The sequence below is a fragment of the Festucalex cinctus genome, chromosome 15 (assembly GCF_051991245.1).
Source record: "Festucalex cinctus isolate MCC-2025b chromosome 15, RoL_Fcin_1.0, whole genome shotgun sequence".
NCBI lineage: Eukaryota > Metazoa > Chordata > Actinopteri > Syngnathiformes > Syngnathidae > Festucalex > Festucalex cinctus.
Genome location: NC_135425.1, coordinates 8,639,308 through 8,659,120, shown reverse-complemented (window position 1 = coordinate 8,659,120; position 19,813 = coordinate 8,639,308). Strand labels below are relative to the sequence as shown.

The window sequence follows — 19,813 nt, the reverse complement described above, 5'->3', positions numbered from 1 at the left end:
ATTTACAATGAATTATCAGTTCACCACTAGATGGCACAAAATTGTACACACTCTCTCCATAAATAGCTCAATTAATGTCCTAAGCAGTCACAATGTAATAATTTTGAGTGCAGCTATATGAGAAACAAAACAAAATGCTCAGACAACAGGGCTGATTCTTGGAGAAAACTCATGCTTGTAGTCTGTCAATCAATGGAAGCTGGCACATAAAAATGTCTATTTTGACCCTGGAGTGGATTCAGATACACCCTCATTTCAGAGAATTATTATTATTATTTATTTATTTTATTTTATTTTAACAAAGAGAATAATCTCGGTACAAGTTTTTTTTTTTTTTTTTTTTTTTTTTGTGGAAATTCCACCATAATTTATTTATTTATTTAGTTATCTATGCATTAATGCTTATTAATCAGCAGCTTTAAAAACAGATAAACCTGTGAACATGTGTGCCACTGAGGTGTCAATAAATGTATTTCATCAATGGTAAGCAAGTCACCTGGGAGCACCCGCAGCTCAGCATCTGTCCCCGTCCTCGTGCTGCCAGGGTTGTCGGCCAGACAGCGGTACGTGGCTGAGTCTGGAGGCTGGACACGGCTGACCTGCAGCGAACCGGATGGCAGCACCGCCAGGCGAGAGGAGGGGTCAAATGTCATCGGCAGATCGTCTCGGTTTTTCTGCCAGCGGATGACGGGCGTTGGTTCCCCCGAGACCTCGCATCGCAACAGCGCAGTGTCGCCGAGGTACGATGAGACTGACTCCGTGGGGACAACTACTCTTAGCGGACCTGGAGAGAAAACCAGACAGAACAGTTTACAAAATATGTTCAAAAACAAGTGATGCAGTGATGCGGACGCATCTCATTAATACTTATTAATTAATTGACCAGCTTCGACTCCTCATCATTAAATTATTTTCAATTGTGAGCTTGTCTGTAATATTATACATGTTAAGTCATATAGAAATCAATGTGGCTAGTGCAGTGGTGTCCAAACTACGGCCCGGGGGCCATTTGCGGCCCACCGTCCATTTTTTTAGTGGCCCGTGACATATGCTAAAACTGGCATTTGACTCAGTTCAAATAAAATAAAAACAAAAATGTTTGGAGATGGTCAAAGTAAGAAGGGAGGGTGTCGAAAAACACGGGTGCTATTAAAGGTTATTTTAGTTAACTAAAACTAATGAAACAACTAAAATTCAAAACAACAATTTCATTAACTAAATAAAATAAAAACAAAGATGCTTTTTAAAAAAGAAAACTAACTGAAACTACATTTTATGTTTACAAAACAAACTAAAATAAAACTAACTATAATTATAGCAAAAATGTCATTCGTTTTAGTCGTTGATAATTAATTTAACATATGAGCCTTTGGGGATGATTTGAAATGTGATTTTTAGTAGATTTATTTTGATATAAACTGGAATAATGACGTTGCGCCCATGGTGTTTTTTAAATATTGCGCACAAGTAATACACATTAAAAAACAAAAAACTAAAACTAATACTGAAACTAACTAAACTAAAACTAAGCCTTTATTAAAGAACTAAAACTAATAAAAAACTAACAGAACCACCCTCAAAACTAATTAAAACTGACTAAATTCATAACGTTATGTGGCCCTTGCATCCTTCTGATTTTCTGCATGTGGCCCTCAAATGAAAAAGTTTGGACACCCCTGGGCTTGTGGATGGAAGCTAAACCTCAATACACTGTATTTATAAATAAATTGACCTGCGTAAACCTCAGACACCTCAATGATGCTGGTGTATTACTGACATGCTTCATAGAACTATGATCATCATCCTCCCTGTGATGGCCCAGGTGCACTGCGGATGTGGTTGCCTTGTAATAGCTGAGCTGCTAGATATGGCGTTATAGTGTTATGCCACCCTCCACTTTCCCCACCTTCATATGTCTTACAGTATTGTCTTCCATGATGTCACTTTTTTTTCCCCAGCTTCATACTGTGCTCACCTCTAAAGGAGCACAGATTGGCCCGTGCATTGCGCCTTTCCCCTCCTTTCATCATTTTTTTTTTTTTTTTTCATCTAAGTAACTTGGGGCGCTAACTAGCAGACCCCTGTTGGTCATTTTTATTTTTCGTGCTTCTTGGACGGGTTGTGAATGTGAAGACAAATTCCAGTGAAGGCAGATCTGTGATTCTGATATTGATCATTTCGACTTGGAAAAGTCGCCCTTCAAATTTTGTGAATTATTAAGTTTGCACATTTACTGTGTATTAAGGAGGGCTGACCGATATAGAGTTTGAGGCCGATATCAATTCCAATATTTGGCAACATAAAATTCCAATAAATGATTAATGATGAGGGCGGCACGGTGTACGAGTGGTTAGCACGTCCGACTCCCAGTTCTGAGGACTCGGGTTCGAGTCCAGTCTGCGGCCTTCCTGGGTGGAGTTTGCATGTCCTCCCCGTGCTTGCGTGAGTCTTCTCCGGGTATTCCGGTCTCCTCCCACATTCCAAAGACATGCATGGCAGGTTAACTGGGCGCTCCGAATTGTCCCTAGGTGTGCTTGTGAGGGTGGATGGTTGTTCGTCTCTGTGTGCCCTGCGATTGGCTGGCGACCAATCCAGGGTGTCCCCCGCCTCCTGCCCAAAGCCAGCTGAGATAGGCTCCAGCACCCACCGCGACCCTTGTGAGGAATAAGCAGTCAAGATAATGGATGGATAATAATAATAATAATAATAATAAGAAGAAGAAGAAGAAGAAGAAGAAGAAGAATTAGGGGTGTCCCGATCCGATCATGTGATCAAAAATTGTGCCCGATCACGTGGTTGCTGACTCAATCGGAATCAGATGTCGCCTCCCAATCAGGACTCGGATAAATATATGAGGTTTTTTTTGTTTTTTTTTATAACTTTTTACTTTTTATTAGATCTGGAGTTGAGCATGGCACAGCGTGAGACTTCATTTATCCACACAGTGCATGCGGCATGGCATCACTTTGCTTCAGTGACACTATTAATGCCATCGAGCGGTGGGGCTAAACAAGGAAATGGTGCCAAGGTATTTGGAAGTAGATGCTAATAAGTTATCTTTAATGCGCAAAGCAGAGACGGCACCGTGAGCATTTTGTGCGCCGGAAAGGATATACACTAGATGTGTTGCACTATTCCCCGGTGAGAGTCCAGACCCAAAGTCAGGATATGGTAAGATTAAATACATTTTGCTTGCTTGCTCCTCAGATGCAGTTTTCTGTTTTTTGTGAAATTGGCTTGTTTCAAGCACATACAGTGTTGCCGGTAACGCGTTACTTAGTAACGCGTTACTCAAAAAAGTTGCTTTCTAAAGTAACTAATAGTCTAACGCGTTACTTTATTCTACAAAGTAGTCTGATTAAAGTTACTGTCCAGAGAATCATTTCATTTTCATGAAGAAGTCAAACTATCTCACTGTTGTAACAGTCACAAACAACTACTGCTAACTACGAAGATGAGGCAGAAGTCATTGATCACCACACTGAATTCAGCCATGGCCATGAATGGTTTGCACATTCAAAACAAAAGTAATGATACTTTTACTACTAGTTTTATTAACCAACAGGCACACAACACAACAAAAAAAGTGTGCGTTATGGACCATAAAAGTGGTAAAAAAAATAATTTATTTCCATCCTCAACTGGTCCGTGAAGCATTATGGGATGAGGTCGTCTCCGCCCTCTCGCCAGGGGGAGTGACGTCAGACAAGTTACGTTTTCAGTAGGGGTGGAACAAAAAAACGATTCGACCGAACCATCGTTCGTCAAGGGGAGCTAAACGACCGTATCGGTTGCGAGTGAGGCTTTATGGTTTTCATAACAATAGCAAGAGTTCTGCGCCGTGCTCTACTTGTTTTGTTTACATTTTAGTAGCATCACCATTCAAGCTACTTCCGTGTTTCCGTGCTCGCGACACGGCGCGCGCGCGCGCAACGAGTGACAACATACAAATGGAGACAGTTAGCAGAAGCCGGTGCCGTACATCTCGGTATTTCCCATGGCTATCGAGTCCTCTCGGTGCACTTGTATGTCCCGGGCCGGCGTTGGTACTGCGCGCGAGCCAAAAAGAATAACTCCCGTGACGATCCAATGCATGGATTCAAACGACACAGGTATGTCCCACAGCCAACACACCAGCTAAGCTAAAAGCACACTGCAAGTATCTCATTTCTCAGTTTGTGGCTCCCTGTCAATGTCTACAACTAGCATGAGCAGCAGATAGGAGAACTGAGACGTGCCCGCGATTACGACAGCCCAAAAAACAAAATATAAACAGTAGTGATTCTGTGGTCATCATCGTGTCTCAGATTAAAAAAACAAAAAAAGATGTCATACATTAACCAAAAATGAAAGTGATGACAAAAGAAAAAACAATTGTTAAATACAAAAATTGTTGATTAAAAAGGGAAATGAACTTTTGGAAATATTTTTGCATATATTAAGTGGTTAAAATGTGTTTGATAGATTTATTGTTCCATAAGGTGGCTTCATATTTCTTTTGGCTGGACGGTAGGTTTATTTCATGTCTTAAATTTATGTTTCTGAAATACTTCACAATGTGCAAATATTCTGTTTAATTGTGTTGGTGTCTGTCTAAAGGTTAAATATTTATATTTAACATTAAATTATCAACCTTTTGTTTTCCTGATCCTTATTTTGAAGAGAAAAAACAAACAAACCAAAAAACAATTGTAACTGTCAATAACTACTAATAAATATTTAAACTGATACATGTGTACACACTGGAATTGCGGAACAAACAAACAATAGAGGAATTTAGGGGATTTTCATTTTCAACCTGGATAGATTTTTATTTTTTGTTTTATAAAAAGTATTTACGTTACAAGAAGTCAAGAGAGACTGCCTATTTTGTTTTTCATAAAAAAAAACTTTATTTTCATGTTAAAAATGCACTTTCAATAAAGTATTTGGAACTCCGTTTCTACTGCATTATTTTTATGTTGAGATGGTGTTATCGGCAGCTGCTGAAAGTAACTAAAAAAGTAACTTTTAATCTAACTTAGTTACTTTTAAAATCAAGTAATCAGTAACGCAATTTAGTTACTTTTAAAACCAAGTAATCAGTAAAGTAACTAAGTTACTTTTTCAAGGTAACTGTGGCAACACTGCATATATATAAACACTACTGCATTTTTCTTCCTAAAGCAGGGGTGTCAAACTCATACTAGCTCAGGGGCCGCATGGAAGAAAATATATTACTAAGTGGGCCGGATGGGTGAAATAATGGTATATAACTTTTATTTAACAATTGCCATCAATTATACGCAGCTATTTGCGATTTTTGGGCCAGCCCTAAATTACAGAGCTCAACTGTAATCTATTGTTTAAGAAAACAACACAAATGCAAATGAAACGCGGCAACATTTTGCCTGAATGAGGTCCGGACGTGTTAAATCTACCTGTTTTGCATATATATATATATATATATAGTTCCCAGAATGCATTGTGTGGCACAATTAATGAAGTTATAAGGATGTTAATCCTTGTCATATGTATTTGTGTTACCAGTAATTGAATTCGTGTCATATTTAATACATGTATCTTGGTCTATGATTTTAAATATATATATATATATATATATATATATATATATATTAGGGGTGTTAAAAAAATCGATTCGGCGATATATCGCGATACTACATCGCGCAATTCTCGAATCGATTAAAAAAAAATCGATTTTTTTTTTTTTTAAGAGCTCAGAATTGTTCATTCGGTAGTCTTACCGATTCAACGTCTTATCATCATTGCCTTTTTTTTTTGTTTTTTTTGTTTTTTTGTGCGTGTGAATCAATTTTTAAACTTCCATTTTTCATGGAAAAATATTCAACAAAACGTCTGACTTCGGGTTAGGATTCACACCTTGAGCATGGAAGAATGTTATATGAACGGAACATTAAGCCTTAATATTTTATTTTAATGCTGTTCAAACATGAAACAGATTACAACCTCGCAACAATCGACTTATAAATTCGTATCGGGATTAATCGGTATCGAATCGAATCGTCAGGTACTAGGCAATTCACACCCCTAATATATATATATATATATATATATATATATATATATATATATATATACAGTGGCATGAAAAAGTATCTGAACCTTTTGGAATTTCTCACATTTCTGCATAAAATCACCATCAAACGTGATCTGATCTTTGTCAAAATCACACAGATGAAACAACAGTGTCTGCTTTAACTAAAACCACCCAAACATTTACAGGTTTTCATATTTTAACAAGGATAGCATGCAAACAATGACAGAAGGGGGGAAGAATAAGTAACTGAACCATCACATTTAATATTTTGTGGCCCCCCTTTGGCAGCAATAACTTCAACCGGACGCTTCCTGTAGCTGCAGATCAGTCTGGCACATCGATCAGGACTGATCTTGGCCCATTCTTCTTTACAAAACTGCTGTAGTTCAGTCAGATTCCTGGGATGTCTGGCATGAATCGCTGTCTTGAGGTCATGCCACAGCATCTCAATGGGGTTCAAGTCTGGACTTTGACTTGGCCACTCCAGAACCTGTATTTTGTTCTTCTGAAACCATTCTGAAGTTGATTTACTTCTGTGTTTTGGATCATTGTCTTGTTGCAGCATCCATCCTCTTTTTAGCTTCAACTGTCTGACAGACGGCCTCAGGTTTTCCTGCAAAACATCCTGATAAACTTTTGAATTCATTTTTCCATGAATGATTGCAAGTTGTCCAGGCCCTGAGGAAGCAAAACAGCCCCAAACCATGATGCACCCTCCACCATGCTTCACGGTGGGGATGAGGTGTTGATGTTGGTGAGCTGTTCCATTTTTCCTCCACACATGACGATGTGTGTTCCTCCCAAACAATTCAACTTTGGCTTCATCAGTCCACAAAATATTTTGCCAAAACTTCAGTGGAGTGTCCAAGTGCCTTTTTGCGAACATTAAACGAGCCACAATGTTTTTTTTAGACAGCAGTGGCTTCCTCCGTGGAGTCCTCCCATGAACACCATTCTTGGCCAATGTTTTACATATAGTTGATGCATGCACAGAGATATTGGACTGTGCCAGTGATCTCTGTAAGTCTTTAGCAGACACTCTAGGGTTATTTTTTACCTCTTTGAGTGGTCTGCGCTGAACTCGGCGTCATCTTTGGTGGGCGGCCACTCCTTGGGAGGGAAGCAACAGTGCCAAACTCTCTCCATTTGTACACAACTTCGCTGACTGTTGATTGATGAACATCCAGACTTTTAGAGATGGTTTTGTATCCTTTGCCAGTTTTATACAAACCAACAATTCTTGATAGCAGGTCTTCCGACAGCTCTTTTGAGCGAGTCATGGTGCACATCAGACAATGCTAACCAGGTGTGTGTTTTATAGTGGGCAGGGAAGCTTTAAGCCACTCATCAGTGATTGGGCACACACCTGACTTAAATTGTTTGGTAAAAATTGGTTTCAATTGCTCTTTAAGTATCCTTAGGCAGAGGGTTCAATTACTTATTCCTCCCCCTTCTGTCATTGTTTGCATGCTATCCTTGTTAAAATATGAAAACCTGTAAATGTTTGGGTGGTTTTAGTTAAAGCAGACACTGTTGTTTCATCTGTGTGATTTTGACAAAGATCAGATCACGTTTGATGGTGATTTTAGGCAGAAATGTGAGAAATTCCAAAAGGTTCAGATACTTTTTCATGCCACTGTATATATATATATATATATATATATATATATATATATATATATATATATATATATATATATATATATTTTATTTTTTTTTTTCCAAACAAACCATAACTTTAAGTTGTATGAAAAATAATGACTTCCAGGGCGATTCCGTGTACAAGTTACATTACTCATCTGAGGACTGCTTTTGAAATGACAAATTTATATATTTGATTGTGGCTGACTGATTAATTGGTAAGGCATTACAACTTTTTTTTTTTTTTTACTTTACAAAGTCGGCTCGCGGGCCGGATGTTTGACACCCCTGTCCTAACGTAAAACAACATTAGGTTAGCGTTAGCCCATCAATTTGTATTTAAGTAGCACACTTTAAAACAGCTACAGTAGGTTCTCAAAAATAAAGCTCTTATGAAAAATTAATAGACTGTTTAATAATAGCCCTTTGAGTAACTCATAGATGTGCCAAAAAAGGGGGTTTAAATGTTTTACTTATTTAAACCACAGCTCCACTCACCATATAAAAGGTGTTGGGGTAGTTTTGTTATACACAAGTAAATAAATAAATAAACTTTTTTTTTTTTTTTTTTCTTTTTTTAATAAAATGCCAGGTATCGGATCAGGACTCGGATCCAAAAAAGTGTGATCGGGACTTCCCTAACAATAAAAATAAAGAGCAAGGCTGTTGTCACAAACAGTAACTGAGTTAAAATTGATACACGCACAGAGCAAAATGGCTGAAAAGACACATGCAATGAGCTGGTCGACAAGACTGAAAAGAAGGCAGAACGAAAAGGGTTACCCAACATGTGATGTAAGAACATTTTTGTTTCTGAACAGCAGGAGGACAAAAAGGAAAGGACAATTCAAACATCATGGATGAACAGTGTCTAGCCTGGTGTATCTAGCACACCTGCCGCTTCCTGTCTGGTCAAATCCACTTCAAGAGCACAGAGCCTGTGGCCAGAAACACAGAAGCCTCCCACCACCTGTCTGACTCTCAAAAGACTTACGCATCAAAGTGTTTGTTTTAATTTCACTGAGGCTGCAGGGTTCACACGTCCCTTTAAGTCATTTTCTAAAGGGGTGATAAACTGTGAACATTTTGCCCGTTTGCCGGTTGCACATCAACCTCATGCTGAGAACTACTCCATGAATTTGCTGCCGCTGGCCACAGACAGTTACGAGCATGTATTAAAAACTTCCACCCAGCCATTTAGCTATTCCTCCATTTTTGCAGGTCACGGGCGAAATAAAGCCTACCCCAGCTGACTTTTGGACACTGGAGTGGCTACCAGACTCTAAAGACTTGGGCCCGGTTGTTCAATTCTCGGTTATTTTAACCACTGTTTAACCCCTAACCGCCAGTTAAATTCTTAACCCGCCGTTAACTAACCGGCCGCTAAATATGTGTTGTTCAAATCATGGTTAGTTACGCCGTTTGTTAACAGCACTGTCAAATTTAACCAGGTCGTTTACGTCACTGGTTAGTAGTGTTGTTCCGATACCGATAATGGTATCGGCAGAGGTGCCGATACTGCATTAAAAACAGTGGTATCGGTATCGGTGAGTACTCACAAGTAACATGCCGATATCATGAATTCCAACGCTAATATAGGATTTTGGATGCAGCATCTTGTGTCTTGCTGGTGCACGACATTCACTGGTATGTGACATGTTCACTGCATGCCGATCTAAGATATCCTATTGGCCCTTGAATGCTCTGAACTAATAGCAGGACAGCTTTTTCATGTTGAGGGGAAAAAAAACTTAAGTATCGGTATGGTATCGGTATCGGCCGATACTGCAAAGCGGGGTATCGGTATCGGTATCGGGGGCCAAAAAACGGTATCGGAACAACACTACTGGTTAGCACCGATATATCCCACAATTCCTCTTTTTGTTTACTTCCGGGTCGGCGAAAGCAATGGATACTATCCAAATGACCCCCGGCACTCGCCGAAAAAAATAACTCTGCTGACGAAGAAAACGTTAATCAGTCAATTGTTGAAGTAATTTAGGGGTTTTTGTGACATTATTTATTTATTTTTGTTTTCTTTCTGACCATTTTTAGAACTTGTCTTAAAAAACGCATTTTTATTCTTTCTCTTTTGACTCAGCATGAGACTTGGAAATTTATTACTGCGAAGCGGTAACGTGTGCTTAACTCTTCATCAGAATAATCACCAACGTCAAAGTCAAGCCCTCGATAGACTCTTTTTCGTACGCTCAGTGGGCATCATGAAGGCAGCATTAGCCACGAACATGTAGTTAACCACACTGTTAAAAAGTTAGCGGTGGTCCTTAGGTGTATTAACTTTAACAGAAAGTTAACAGCCGGTTAAAGTTAACAGAGTTTTGAACAACAAGATAACAGTGTCGTTAAAGTTAACGGTCGGTTAAATCTACTTAACCAATGGTTAAAGCTATAACCGAGTTTGGAACAACCGGGCCTTGATCATTTTTGAAAGAAAGAAGTTGATGTGAAAATGTTACGGCTCCTCACTGTCAATCTCTCAATAACGGAGGCTTCTTCTTCAACAAACATTGTTCTGAATGTTGTTTACTTTCATGTAATTTCGACTCATGTAGTTTCATGTCACACAAACATTGTTATTTTGTTATTTCACTACATGCAGTTTTGTATTTCTTTACAACTGCAAGGTCATAGCCCTGCTATGACATCACCAGGAAAAGCGGTGACAGGGAACAATGTGAATCAGGATTGTGTGTCTTATGTAAGCTCTGCTGCTGTCTGTTCACATGTGAATCATATAGTGCTGCCCACATCTGCACTAATATGCAAATAACGTACACAGCCACTGTAGTCACAGATGACGCTGGGTAACGGTTCTGGCGGATGTTTTTAACTAATTGTTGGGTGCAGAATCCAAAACTGATCTCAATTTTTGTCACATCAAGGTTATGAGCTATAGGATGCCCGTATTCTTAAAAGATGTGAAACAAATATGTATGTAGGTAAATAAAACACTAAAATAGAATAGTTGCAAGCGTTGAAAAAAAAAAAAATATATATATATATATTAAATAAAGTAGAACTTACAATGTGTATGCCCATGGTTACAAGGTTGAAAGAAAAGCCAAATCCTCTTTATTTTTACTATGTTAGCATTCTGTTGGTTGTGAACTGTTATACTTGAAGTATTGTGACGAGATTTGGAGTTGGCCGTTTTAATGGAGCAAGATGGATGGATGTTGTCATGGATGATAAACAGGCAGTGATTATTTTTGCTGGGACCGATAACTTTCCTGCTAACGATATTTTACCGTGAACGGCTTTGATTGGTCAATCCCCGTTACGCTGTCTTGTCGCCACTGAACAGGCCTCGCAAGTACTTCTTTTTTTTAAATAGTTGCCGGTTAGCATCGCAAAGTTGCCGGTCATTGAAAAAAAAAAAAACACTTCATTTGATTTCCTCAAGGTACTTTTGCTGCAGTTTTCTGTTCTGTTCCACTACTGTGTTACTAGACACTCAGGATTTTCACCAGACAGAATTTCAGATGATTTAAATTTTGTGTTGGTGCTGGGGAAACTTCACGAGAAACTCTAACCATTTGCACAGTTAAACTGCAATTGGCGCTAGACTTGAGCTGGGAACAAAAATAAGGCTTAATGGGTTCATCTCATTCCTCTAATTATATGTTCCTAGGTCCTCACTTCTTTGTTTACTTGATGGCACTTGCCACCAGAAATTCCATCGAGGAGGGCGGGGATTGACAAAGGAGCAAGGAGAGAGTTTTGGGGGGTATTAAGATAATCACTCTTCGATGTCGCCATTTGATAGAGACCAAATGATTACATCACACCATTGACACATGTCAGAAAGGCACAATTATTATCACTACAAATGTCCACACTATGCTTTATGCTTCAATTTGGATTAAATTAAAATCAAATATCACAAATGTTACGGTTCACAACTTTGCAGATGAAAAAAACCCAACTGCAATTGGACTATCCAAGTGCGTTTACCCTACATACTCCGCCCCCATTGCGCGCAGTCAATATTTAGATTTTGGAGTCCGAATGACTTGGAATCGTATCAGTAAATGTGTAGATATGTTGCTATGCATTACTTTAAGGGTGAGAAACTGTGAAGAACCATCAAACCATTTTTAATTTGCGTTATGTGACCAAATGCATAGATTCAGCGTGGTAACTGTTACGTTCTGAGGTTGGATCCCACAAGCGCAAACACAAATAGGATTTTAACTCTGTATTCGCATAAAGTTGAGAGGCGTAGAACAAACTTGACTAGACAAGAAACAACGAGAATGCATTAAGAATCACGAGATGCCAAGCCCCCTTGGGCTGTGGAGATGCACAGAAGAACAGAGGTAATAATCCAACAAACACACACTTCTCGGTTTGGCTTAAATAGACAGTGAATTGATCGGATTGGCTGCGCTTAGACATGTGAGGACTGACATAGAATTATCTGATTGGCTGTTGACCCAGTAAAGAGATTAAAGATTCGTGACATCACATAGCTCCTGACATCACATAGCGTTTTGTCCAGTTGAAGCCAGATGATAGTTACATCAGTTCAAAACAGATAGTTGACCTCACAGTCATGACCCAAACATAACCCTTGCATGACCCAAACTTAACCCTGGCATGACCCAGTCATGACAGTAACTAGTAACAATGAGCCAGTGAAATCATTGGTGTCAAGTACTGGCCCAAAAACAACAGCCGGTCAGCAGAACATGCATATTCAAGCTAAAATCACCAAGAAACAACACAAAATTGTCTTATTGAATTTTAAGTCCTGCATTTAGCTACAGTGCAGCTGCTACACGCCTGTTTCATTTGGCACCATCGGGGGATCGACAAGACTTGCGCAGAGGATTTAACTTGCCGCTGGAAGCTCTTCGATGTCCAACCCTCACACCTTGATGCGGGTTTAAGATAATTGAGATGCTCCCTAATTAACTCATTCACTCCCAGCCATTTTCACAGAAGCAATCCCGTTCGCTCCTGACTGTTTTACTGGATTTTGCAAGGCCCACAGAATATTGTGTTCGATTGCTATAAAGGCACCTATCAAAGAAAGATTAGAGTATCTTCTTTCATCAGGAAAAAACAAGGAGATTTATATCGGTTTCCGTTTTGCAGCAATTAGCATTGGAAGAGAGCTAAGTTTCATCAGTTTTCACAAATCTATTTAAAATTCAAAGTAATTGAGCTTTTTTTCTAGAACGCCCTGGTTGATCTCCTTTGCTCTGCTGCCACCTGCTGGCCGTTTGTGTAATAACTACCATTTCTGCAACTATTCTTTGCAGTTGAGAGGCTGCATCAAAGCCTTCTGTATGCACTAGCATTATAAAAAAAACAAAAACAAACAAAAAAAGACATATAAATACGTCTTTGGGACACTTAGAACATAAAAAACCTATTTATACGTTATTGGGAGCAAATGACTTATTTATGGTATGAAAACAACTTCAGGTCAATGTCAGGTTCAATGTTTTGAGGTGCTAAGAGAGAGGAATGATGCAACTAAGTGACATGAGATGAACCCCGTATCCCAGCTGGTTTGGTAATTAATGCTTTGGTATCCCCCCCAAGACTAACTGAACAAAGTGGGAGAGGAAAGTCTACTTCCGTACTAAAGCGACTGTCTGCGACCTGACAGCATTCTACTGAGTTTATTAAATTCCATGTACATCGATTGATGCACATTTACACAAAAAGTACAGTATAAAGAGTAGGCCTTGAAAAGAAATGTAATTCTTTTTAGAAAAGATAGTGGAAGAACTGATGGTGAATGAAGTCCAATCAATCCTGGTCATTCAAATGAGGGGAAGCTCTTTTTTTTACGCCTGAGAAAGATCATCCAATCATCACGCAGTAGGCCGAATGTCTGGCTCGGCTCCCTGTTCCATAAACCCTCAGAGAGCTGAGTGTCTGATGGGTGGGAAAAAGCCCAGCATTTATCCAATGACCGTCCAGTTTTGCACAGTGCAACAACCCACTCTACGAAGCAGCGTCCGACTGTGTTAATAAATAAATAAATAAATAAATAAAAGTGCCGTGTAACTGCAGGAATGAATTAGAAGGAAGTTGTGTCAGTTATTTGTGATAAGTAGCCGATTCTGAACAAAACGTGAAGGTATTATAGCGAATAAATTGTACACAGAGCAGTGCATATTTCCTCACTTTATTTTTTGTCAGTGGGAGGGGCATTTAGCTTCCCTTGCAGTCTTAGAGCAATCGTCACTGAGTCCAATACTGTAGCCTAGGGGTGTGAATTGCCTCATACCTGACAATTCGATCCGTATCATGATTCATAGGTCACGATTCGATTCGATACCGATTAATCCCGATATGACTTTACAAGTCGATTGTTGTGATTTTTTTTTTTTTTTTACTCAAATTTAGAAAATACCATTCAGTAAACTTGTACATGTACACTGTAAGATTTGTATGAAATTGTATTATTGATTGATCTGAAACTTCAGTGTTATGTAACTGTGAGCCACTGTATTTAACAAACAGGTTGTAACCTTTTTCATGTTAGAACAGTATTGAAATAAAATAAGGCTTAATGTTCCATTAATATAACATTCTTCCATGCTTAAGGTGTGAAAGTTAGACTTTTTGGTGAATATTTTTCCATCAAAAATGGATGTTAAAAAATCGATTCAGCTGCCTATTAAATTGATTCGAGAATTGCGTGCTGTAGTATCGCGATATATTGCCGAATACATTTTTTTAACACCCCTATACTGTACAAATGTGGCAAATATCTGTTTTTTTTTTTTATTTTAAAAATGACACATGAAGAATTAGTTACTTTCTCGTATATATGTATGAATATATTAACTCATTTGCTCCCAAAAACATATAAAAATGTTCTACAGTATTTTAAATACATGGTCCCAAAAACGTATATTTACACATTTTTTAAATGTTTTTTTTTAATTTATTTTATTTTTTTTTATGTATTTTATTTTAGATCTTATTGAAGTCTTTGATGCAGGCTCTGACCTGAAGAGGTGGCTTAAAGCAATGGTAGTTATTATACAAAAAAAAAAAAAAACGGCCAGCAGGTAGCAGCAGAATATAAGAGATCAACAAGGGCCATGTTGCAAAAAGCTAATTTCCCCAGTGTTTTAAACAGATTTGTGAATAATGATGAAACGGAAACCAATATAAATCCCCTTGTTTTTTCCTGATGAAAGAAGATACTCTAATTTTTGTTTTGGTAGGTTCCATATTTTATAGCAGAATACAAAATTTTCTGTGGGCCTTGCAAAATGAGTCAAACTCCAGTAAAACAGCAAAGGGGGTTACTTCAGTGAAAATGGTTGGGAATGAATGAGTTAATTTAAAAATTCTGAAACTCATTTGCTCGACTTAAAAACTGAACTTGTGAAAAGTTAAACATATAAAGGATATGTTTGTTTTTAATTTTCCAGTGTTTACATTTTTTAAATCATAAATAAATCAGGTTAGTTCCTTCCTAATCTGGCATGATCATAGGCCATGTTGCCAGATTTGCATGACCCAAAGTGTGCAGCAGTACATTTACAGCAATCTTCAGTAAAAGAGGAACATGTGATCACACAGAATAAAAAGTTAGCAGCAAAGAGAAGAGGGAGAGAGCCAGTATGAAAGAGGAGGAGTGGACATGAAAGGAGGAAGTGAAGAGGACGAGGGGGGAGGAAGCATCAAGGACAAGGACGGAGAAGTTGAACCTGAACATAGCTTCACTTCAGCCACTATATTCAAACCTCCACCCGTCCCTGATAGGGGCCGCGGTCTCCCTACAGCTTTCATCCTTGTTTGACAAACACACAAAATAAATCAGACGGATAATAACATGCAAATCACAGTAAACAGACGCAAGCAGCAGAGGGATGCTGGGGCCAAAGTTGCTCTGAATATCTGCCTTGGGAATAATTATTATCTACATTTGCCAGTCAAACTTTAGCCCCTTTCCCCCCCAACTGCCTTTAATTGGGATTAGTCCAGATCTACAGAGAATTGACCACTAATTGGGAATGGACAAAATGAGGGATGCTCAAATCTCAACTGAATACTACTACAGGCGTTAGATGCTTATTTATCCTGTGTGATAGGAGAGTAAGAGAATCCAAGAGTGGCGATATTGTAAAAATGAGGACATTAAAAATGTTTTGCCTGTTGCAGTTTTTAAATAATTTGAATATTTTACATTGTTCATATCACCTGAAAATGACAAAGTGTTGGTACATTTACGCTGGTAAAATGTAATGCTTAATGGTAAAACAGCAGGCTCCTTTAATCTCCACCATACACACCCACCTGGTGAATGATTCAGTGTCGCTAATTAATTCCCACTTTACAGTCATCTCTGTTTGCATACACAGAGACGCCGTAGCTGCTAATTGAATTTTTAAGCCTCCTCTGCTTATTAGCATTTTGCCATGTAATGTACTATTAGTCCCCACTGTTGCTTCTGTCAGCTTTTTTTTTTTTTTTTTTTTTTTTTTTTGTCTTTGCCAATTGCACTAAAATATTTTTAATGCCGGTCTCATCATTTTTTTTCATGGCTCATACAAGTATTTCAAGGCATGTCAAGAGAAAAACAAATTGTCTAGTCAAGCTCCCGTAAATAACTATACTTGCAATCAACCTAGAAATTAAGCAATGTTCACATGGTTACAATTGCTGATATGCAAAGTGGACAACATTTGTTTTCATTCAAACAGAGCACATATACATAAATATGTTTAATTTTAAATCAAAGTAAAAAGAGTTGTATCCTATATACCCATTCTAAACAACATTCTAAACAAACAAACAAACAAACAAAACATAAGTGATCATACAAAATACAATCAAATTAAACATTTCAGTATCACACTGTAGTTTAACAAAATATGTCAATAAAGACAAAGATATCTGAGTTTAGTTATCATTTCCCCCAAATTCTCCATATTTTAGAAATTCTCCCAGGTGTGTCAACTAGCAACTATAAATGTTTTATTTGTCCATTTTTTTGTTTTCTTTTGTTTTTTTCCCGCTTCTTAGTTGCATGTATAATGTGAAACTAGGGCTGGGTTTAAAATATCGATATCGTATCGATACGCCTTTTCATATCCCAATATCGATACATAAAACAATGCATTGATATATCGCCACCCCCCCCGCCTCCCTTGTCACTTTATTTACAAAGCCTGTACTGTTGGTTGTAATTGATTTAAATTATCATTTATTGTTTTTATAAGGCGATGTTAAATTAAACAGATTAATGTAACTGCAATGGATTCAATTCCTAATGTAAATACTCATATTTTTACGAATGCATTAAAGTAGAGCAAGAAGTTTCTACTCTTTGCAGCATTGGTACTTTTGACTGTCTAAAATACGTGCTGCATGAGTTCCTCAACTGAATCGAAAATCAAAGTGAATCGTGAATCGAATTGAATCGGGCCCTTGTGAATCGAATCGATTCTGGAAATCTGAATCGATACCCAGCCCTATGTGAAACCTATGCCTAACTTGGTGAATATTTTACAGTAAGAAATGCAGGCAATGAATACTGTGCTGTCTGTCAGGTATCTTCTTCCATAAATTGTATTGATTTTTAGAAACTTTCTGAATTCCATTAAATTGATTTACTTCCGTACTTTTAAACAGTCAAGTAAATTAGAGGAATAGGAAATATTACATAATGTGCGTATGTCAGTATAATAACGATGAAGGACAGACCAAGGTGTCTTGGGAAAAAAATCTAAAAGGGAAAAAAAAACTTCTTTCCTTTCAGTACAACCCATTTTAGCAGACACACCAAGGACAAAGGAAAGACGTGGCCCTTTTAAGTGCCATTGTTGTCAACAAGCGGTTACACAACAGGAGGGGAGATACAGCTGAGCCCTGAGGAATGCCACATTAGTCTATAGCCCTGAACTGTATTAAATCAAATTGCTTGTATTTGCTGGTTTATTTCAGCCATTTTTTTGGGGACTTCATTACTTTTCCCACTGACTTGTTAACATTTTATTTATTGAAATGAATTGTTTTGTTGGTTCTCCTGCTTCCCCAAATTTTTATCCACCTCTTGCCTCCTAAAACACTGAGCAATGTGATATATGTATCTTATGTAATTGCTTGTTTCAAAATACAAACAAAACTAAGACATTAGAATAAAATACAAAGTCAATATCCATCCATCCATTTTCTTAAGCACTTGCTCCTCACAAGGTTCGCGGGGGTGCTGGAGCCTATCACAGCTGGCTTTGGGCAGTGGGCGGGGGACACCCTGAATTGGTTGCCAGCCAATCGCAGGGCACTCAGAGACGGACAACCATCCACACACACAAGCACACCTAGGGACAATTCGGAGCACCCAATCAACCAGCCATGCATGTCTTTGGAAGGTGGGAGGAGACCGGAGTACCCGGAGAAAACCCACGCGGGCACGTGGAGAACATGCAAACTCCACCCAGGAAGGCCGCAGCCTGTACTCGAACCTGAGCCCTCAGTACTGGGAGGCGGACGTGCTAACCCCCCCGTTAACACTTGGACCGCCAAAAACGTTTACTAACGATTAGTAAAATCACAACGTATGCCGCCATAAACGTTAAATGACGACATCTACATTTTTTTTTTTTTTTTTAAATCAATGTGAAGGGCAACAGCTAACCCCGGGTTTACACCGGATGCGGTTGCGGTGCGGTTGCGGTGCATTCCGGCGAGGCAAGCAATTAGATTCCATTCATTCGAACGGTGCAGTTTACACCGCTTGCGGGTGCGTTGCGTGTCGACTGCGTCTCAGCTGCGGCGTGCCGCAGCCCTTCCGCAAGGATAGACCTATTTTCTATTTTGCCGGACGCCGCAGCGGTAGGCCTCCGGCAAATGGCAAGCTAGCACAAAACACATCGAGCGGGACAGGAAGACCGACGCAGTTTCAAAATAAATTTCCGGTTACCTTTCAGAATAAAACACTCGCCAGCTCCTATTTCCAAACATGTCAGCAAAACGTGATGTGGGCGTAGACGGCCTGGAGTTAATGTGCGAGGTGCTCATTCACGGTTTAGACACCAGCGAACATGGACGAGGAGAGGTTTATAATGGAGGTAGAAAGCCACAAAATAATAAAAGTCCACCTCTCTTTCTGCTTCTCTGTTGAGCACAGACTTTCTGCGTGTTTGTCGTTGTTTTTAATGCCACATGATCGCGCGCGGTCACGCGAGACACGGCGGGAAGTGGTCGGCGACGGAGCTGCCGGACCGCAGCTGTGCGGAGCCGGTGTGGATTGGCCAAAAAATTGAAGCGTCCGGAGCACGCAGTCAAGACGCACCGCACACGCAACCGGTGTAAACCCGGGGTTAGTGCAGCGCTGCCTGGTCAATGGGGTGTGGAATCAAAAACACAAACTAACTATGGCCAGCGGATGGCAGCATTGTGTCTCTTTTCAATGTGCCGCCGGTGTATGAAATAATCTGATGAATGCTCGTAATCGGCTGGCACTGTTTGTTTTTTTTGATAATGTGTGGCAGTAAAAGAGTTAAAGAAACATGAGGACAAAATCAAACTAAGCCAAAATTAAACCTGAGCCATGTCAAAAGTAACAACCCAAACGATGACATAGGGTTCTCTATTCACTCAATCCATGTTGCCTGTAGTTAGGGTTAGTTTCACATCATGTTTTCCTCATTTTATTTCAAGATACTGCAACACCCATTTGGTGCCCTAAAAATGTTTTCCTACCTGCCACAGTGACTCTCGCAGTCCGGCTCACGATACTTCCTAGTCCTTCGAGTGTGGACAGGCACTGGTATTCCCCCTCATCTGGGCGGTGGTGCCGCGAGTGCACAATATTGTGAACGAGCAAAGATCCATTGGCCAGCTCCTGCCGCCGTTCATCCACCAGTGCATTGAGTAGCACGCCATCCTTCCGCCATGTGATGGTCGGGGCTCCGGACGCCAAGTCTGATTGTGCCTGGCAGTCAAGCTGTAGCACACCACCTCGCACCGTCACTGTGTCTTGAGGCTCCTTAGTGAACGTGAAGTCTACGAAACCGCCACTACTGATTGAGGATGATGATGATGGAGAAGAGGCCTCTGATGCTGCAGCCAGGGAGAAGAACACAGAGGAGAACACATAATGAATTAAAA

The 19,813-nt window shown here is 39.3% G+C and overlaps 1 protein-coding gene across 4 annotated transcripts in view; it reads right to left on the bottom strand.

The window, feature by feature from the left end:
- Positions 1-19,813, bottom strand: part of dcc (DCC netrin 1 receptor) — a 466,971-nt gene that overhangs the window by 311,337 nt on the left and 135,821 nt on the right. For all 4 annotated transcript variants that reach the window (XM_077498096.1, XM_077498095.1, XM_077498097.1 and 1 more), the window contains exons 2-3: positions 19,406-19,765; positions 497-784 (exon numbers count right to left, since the gene is read on the bottom strand). In XM_077498096.1, the coding sequence (XP_077354222.1) occupies positions 497-784; positions 19,406-19,765 (648 nt within the window). The remainder of the gene's footprint in view (positions 1-496; positions 785-19,405; positions 19,766-19,813) is intronic.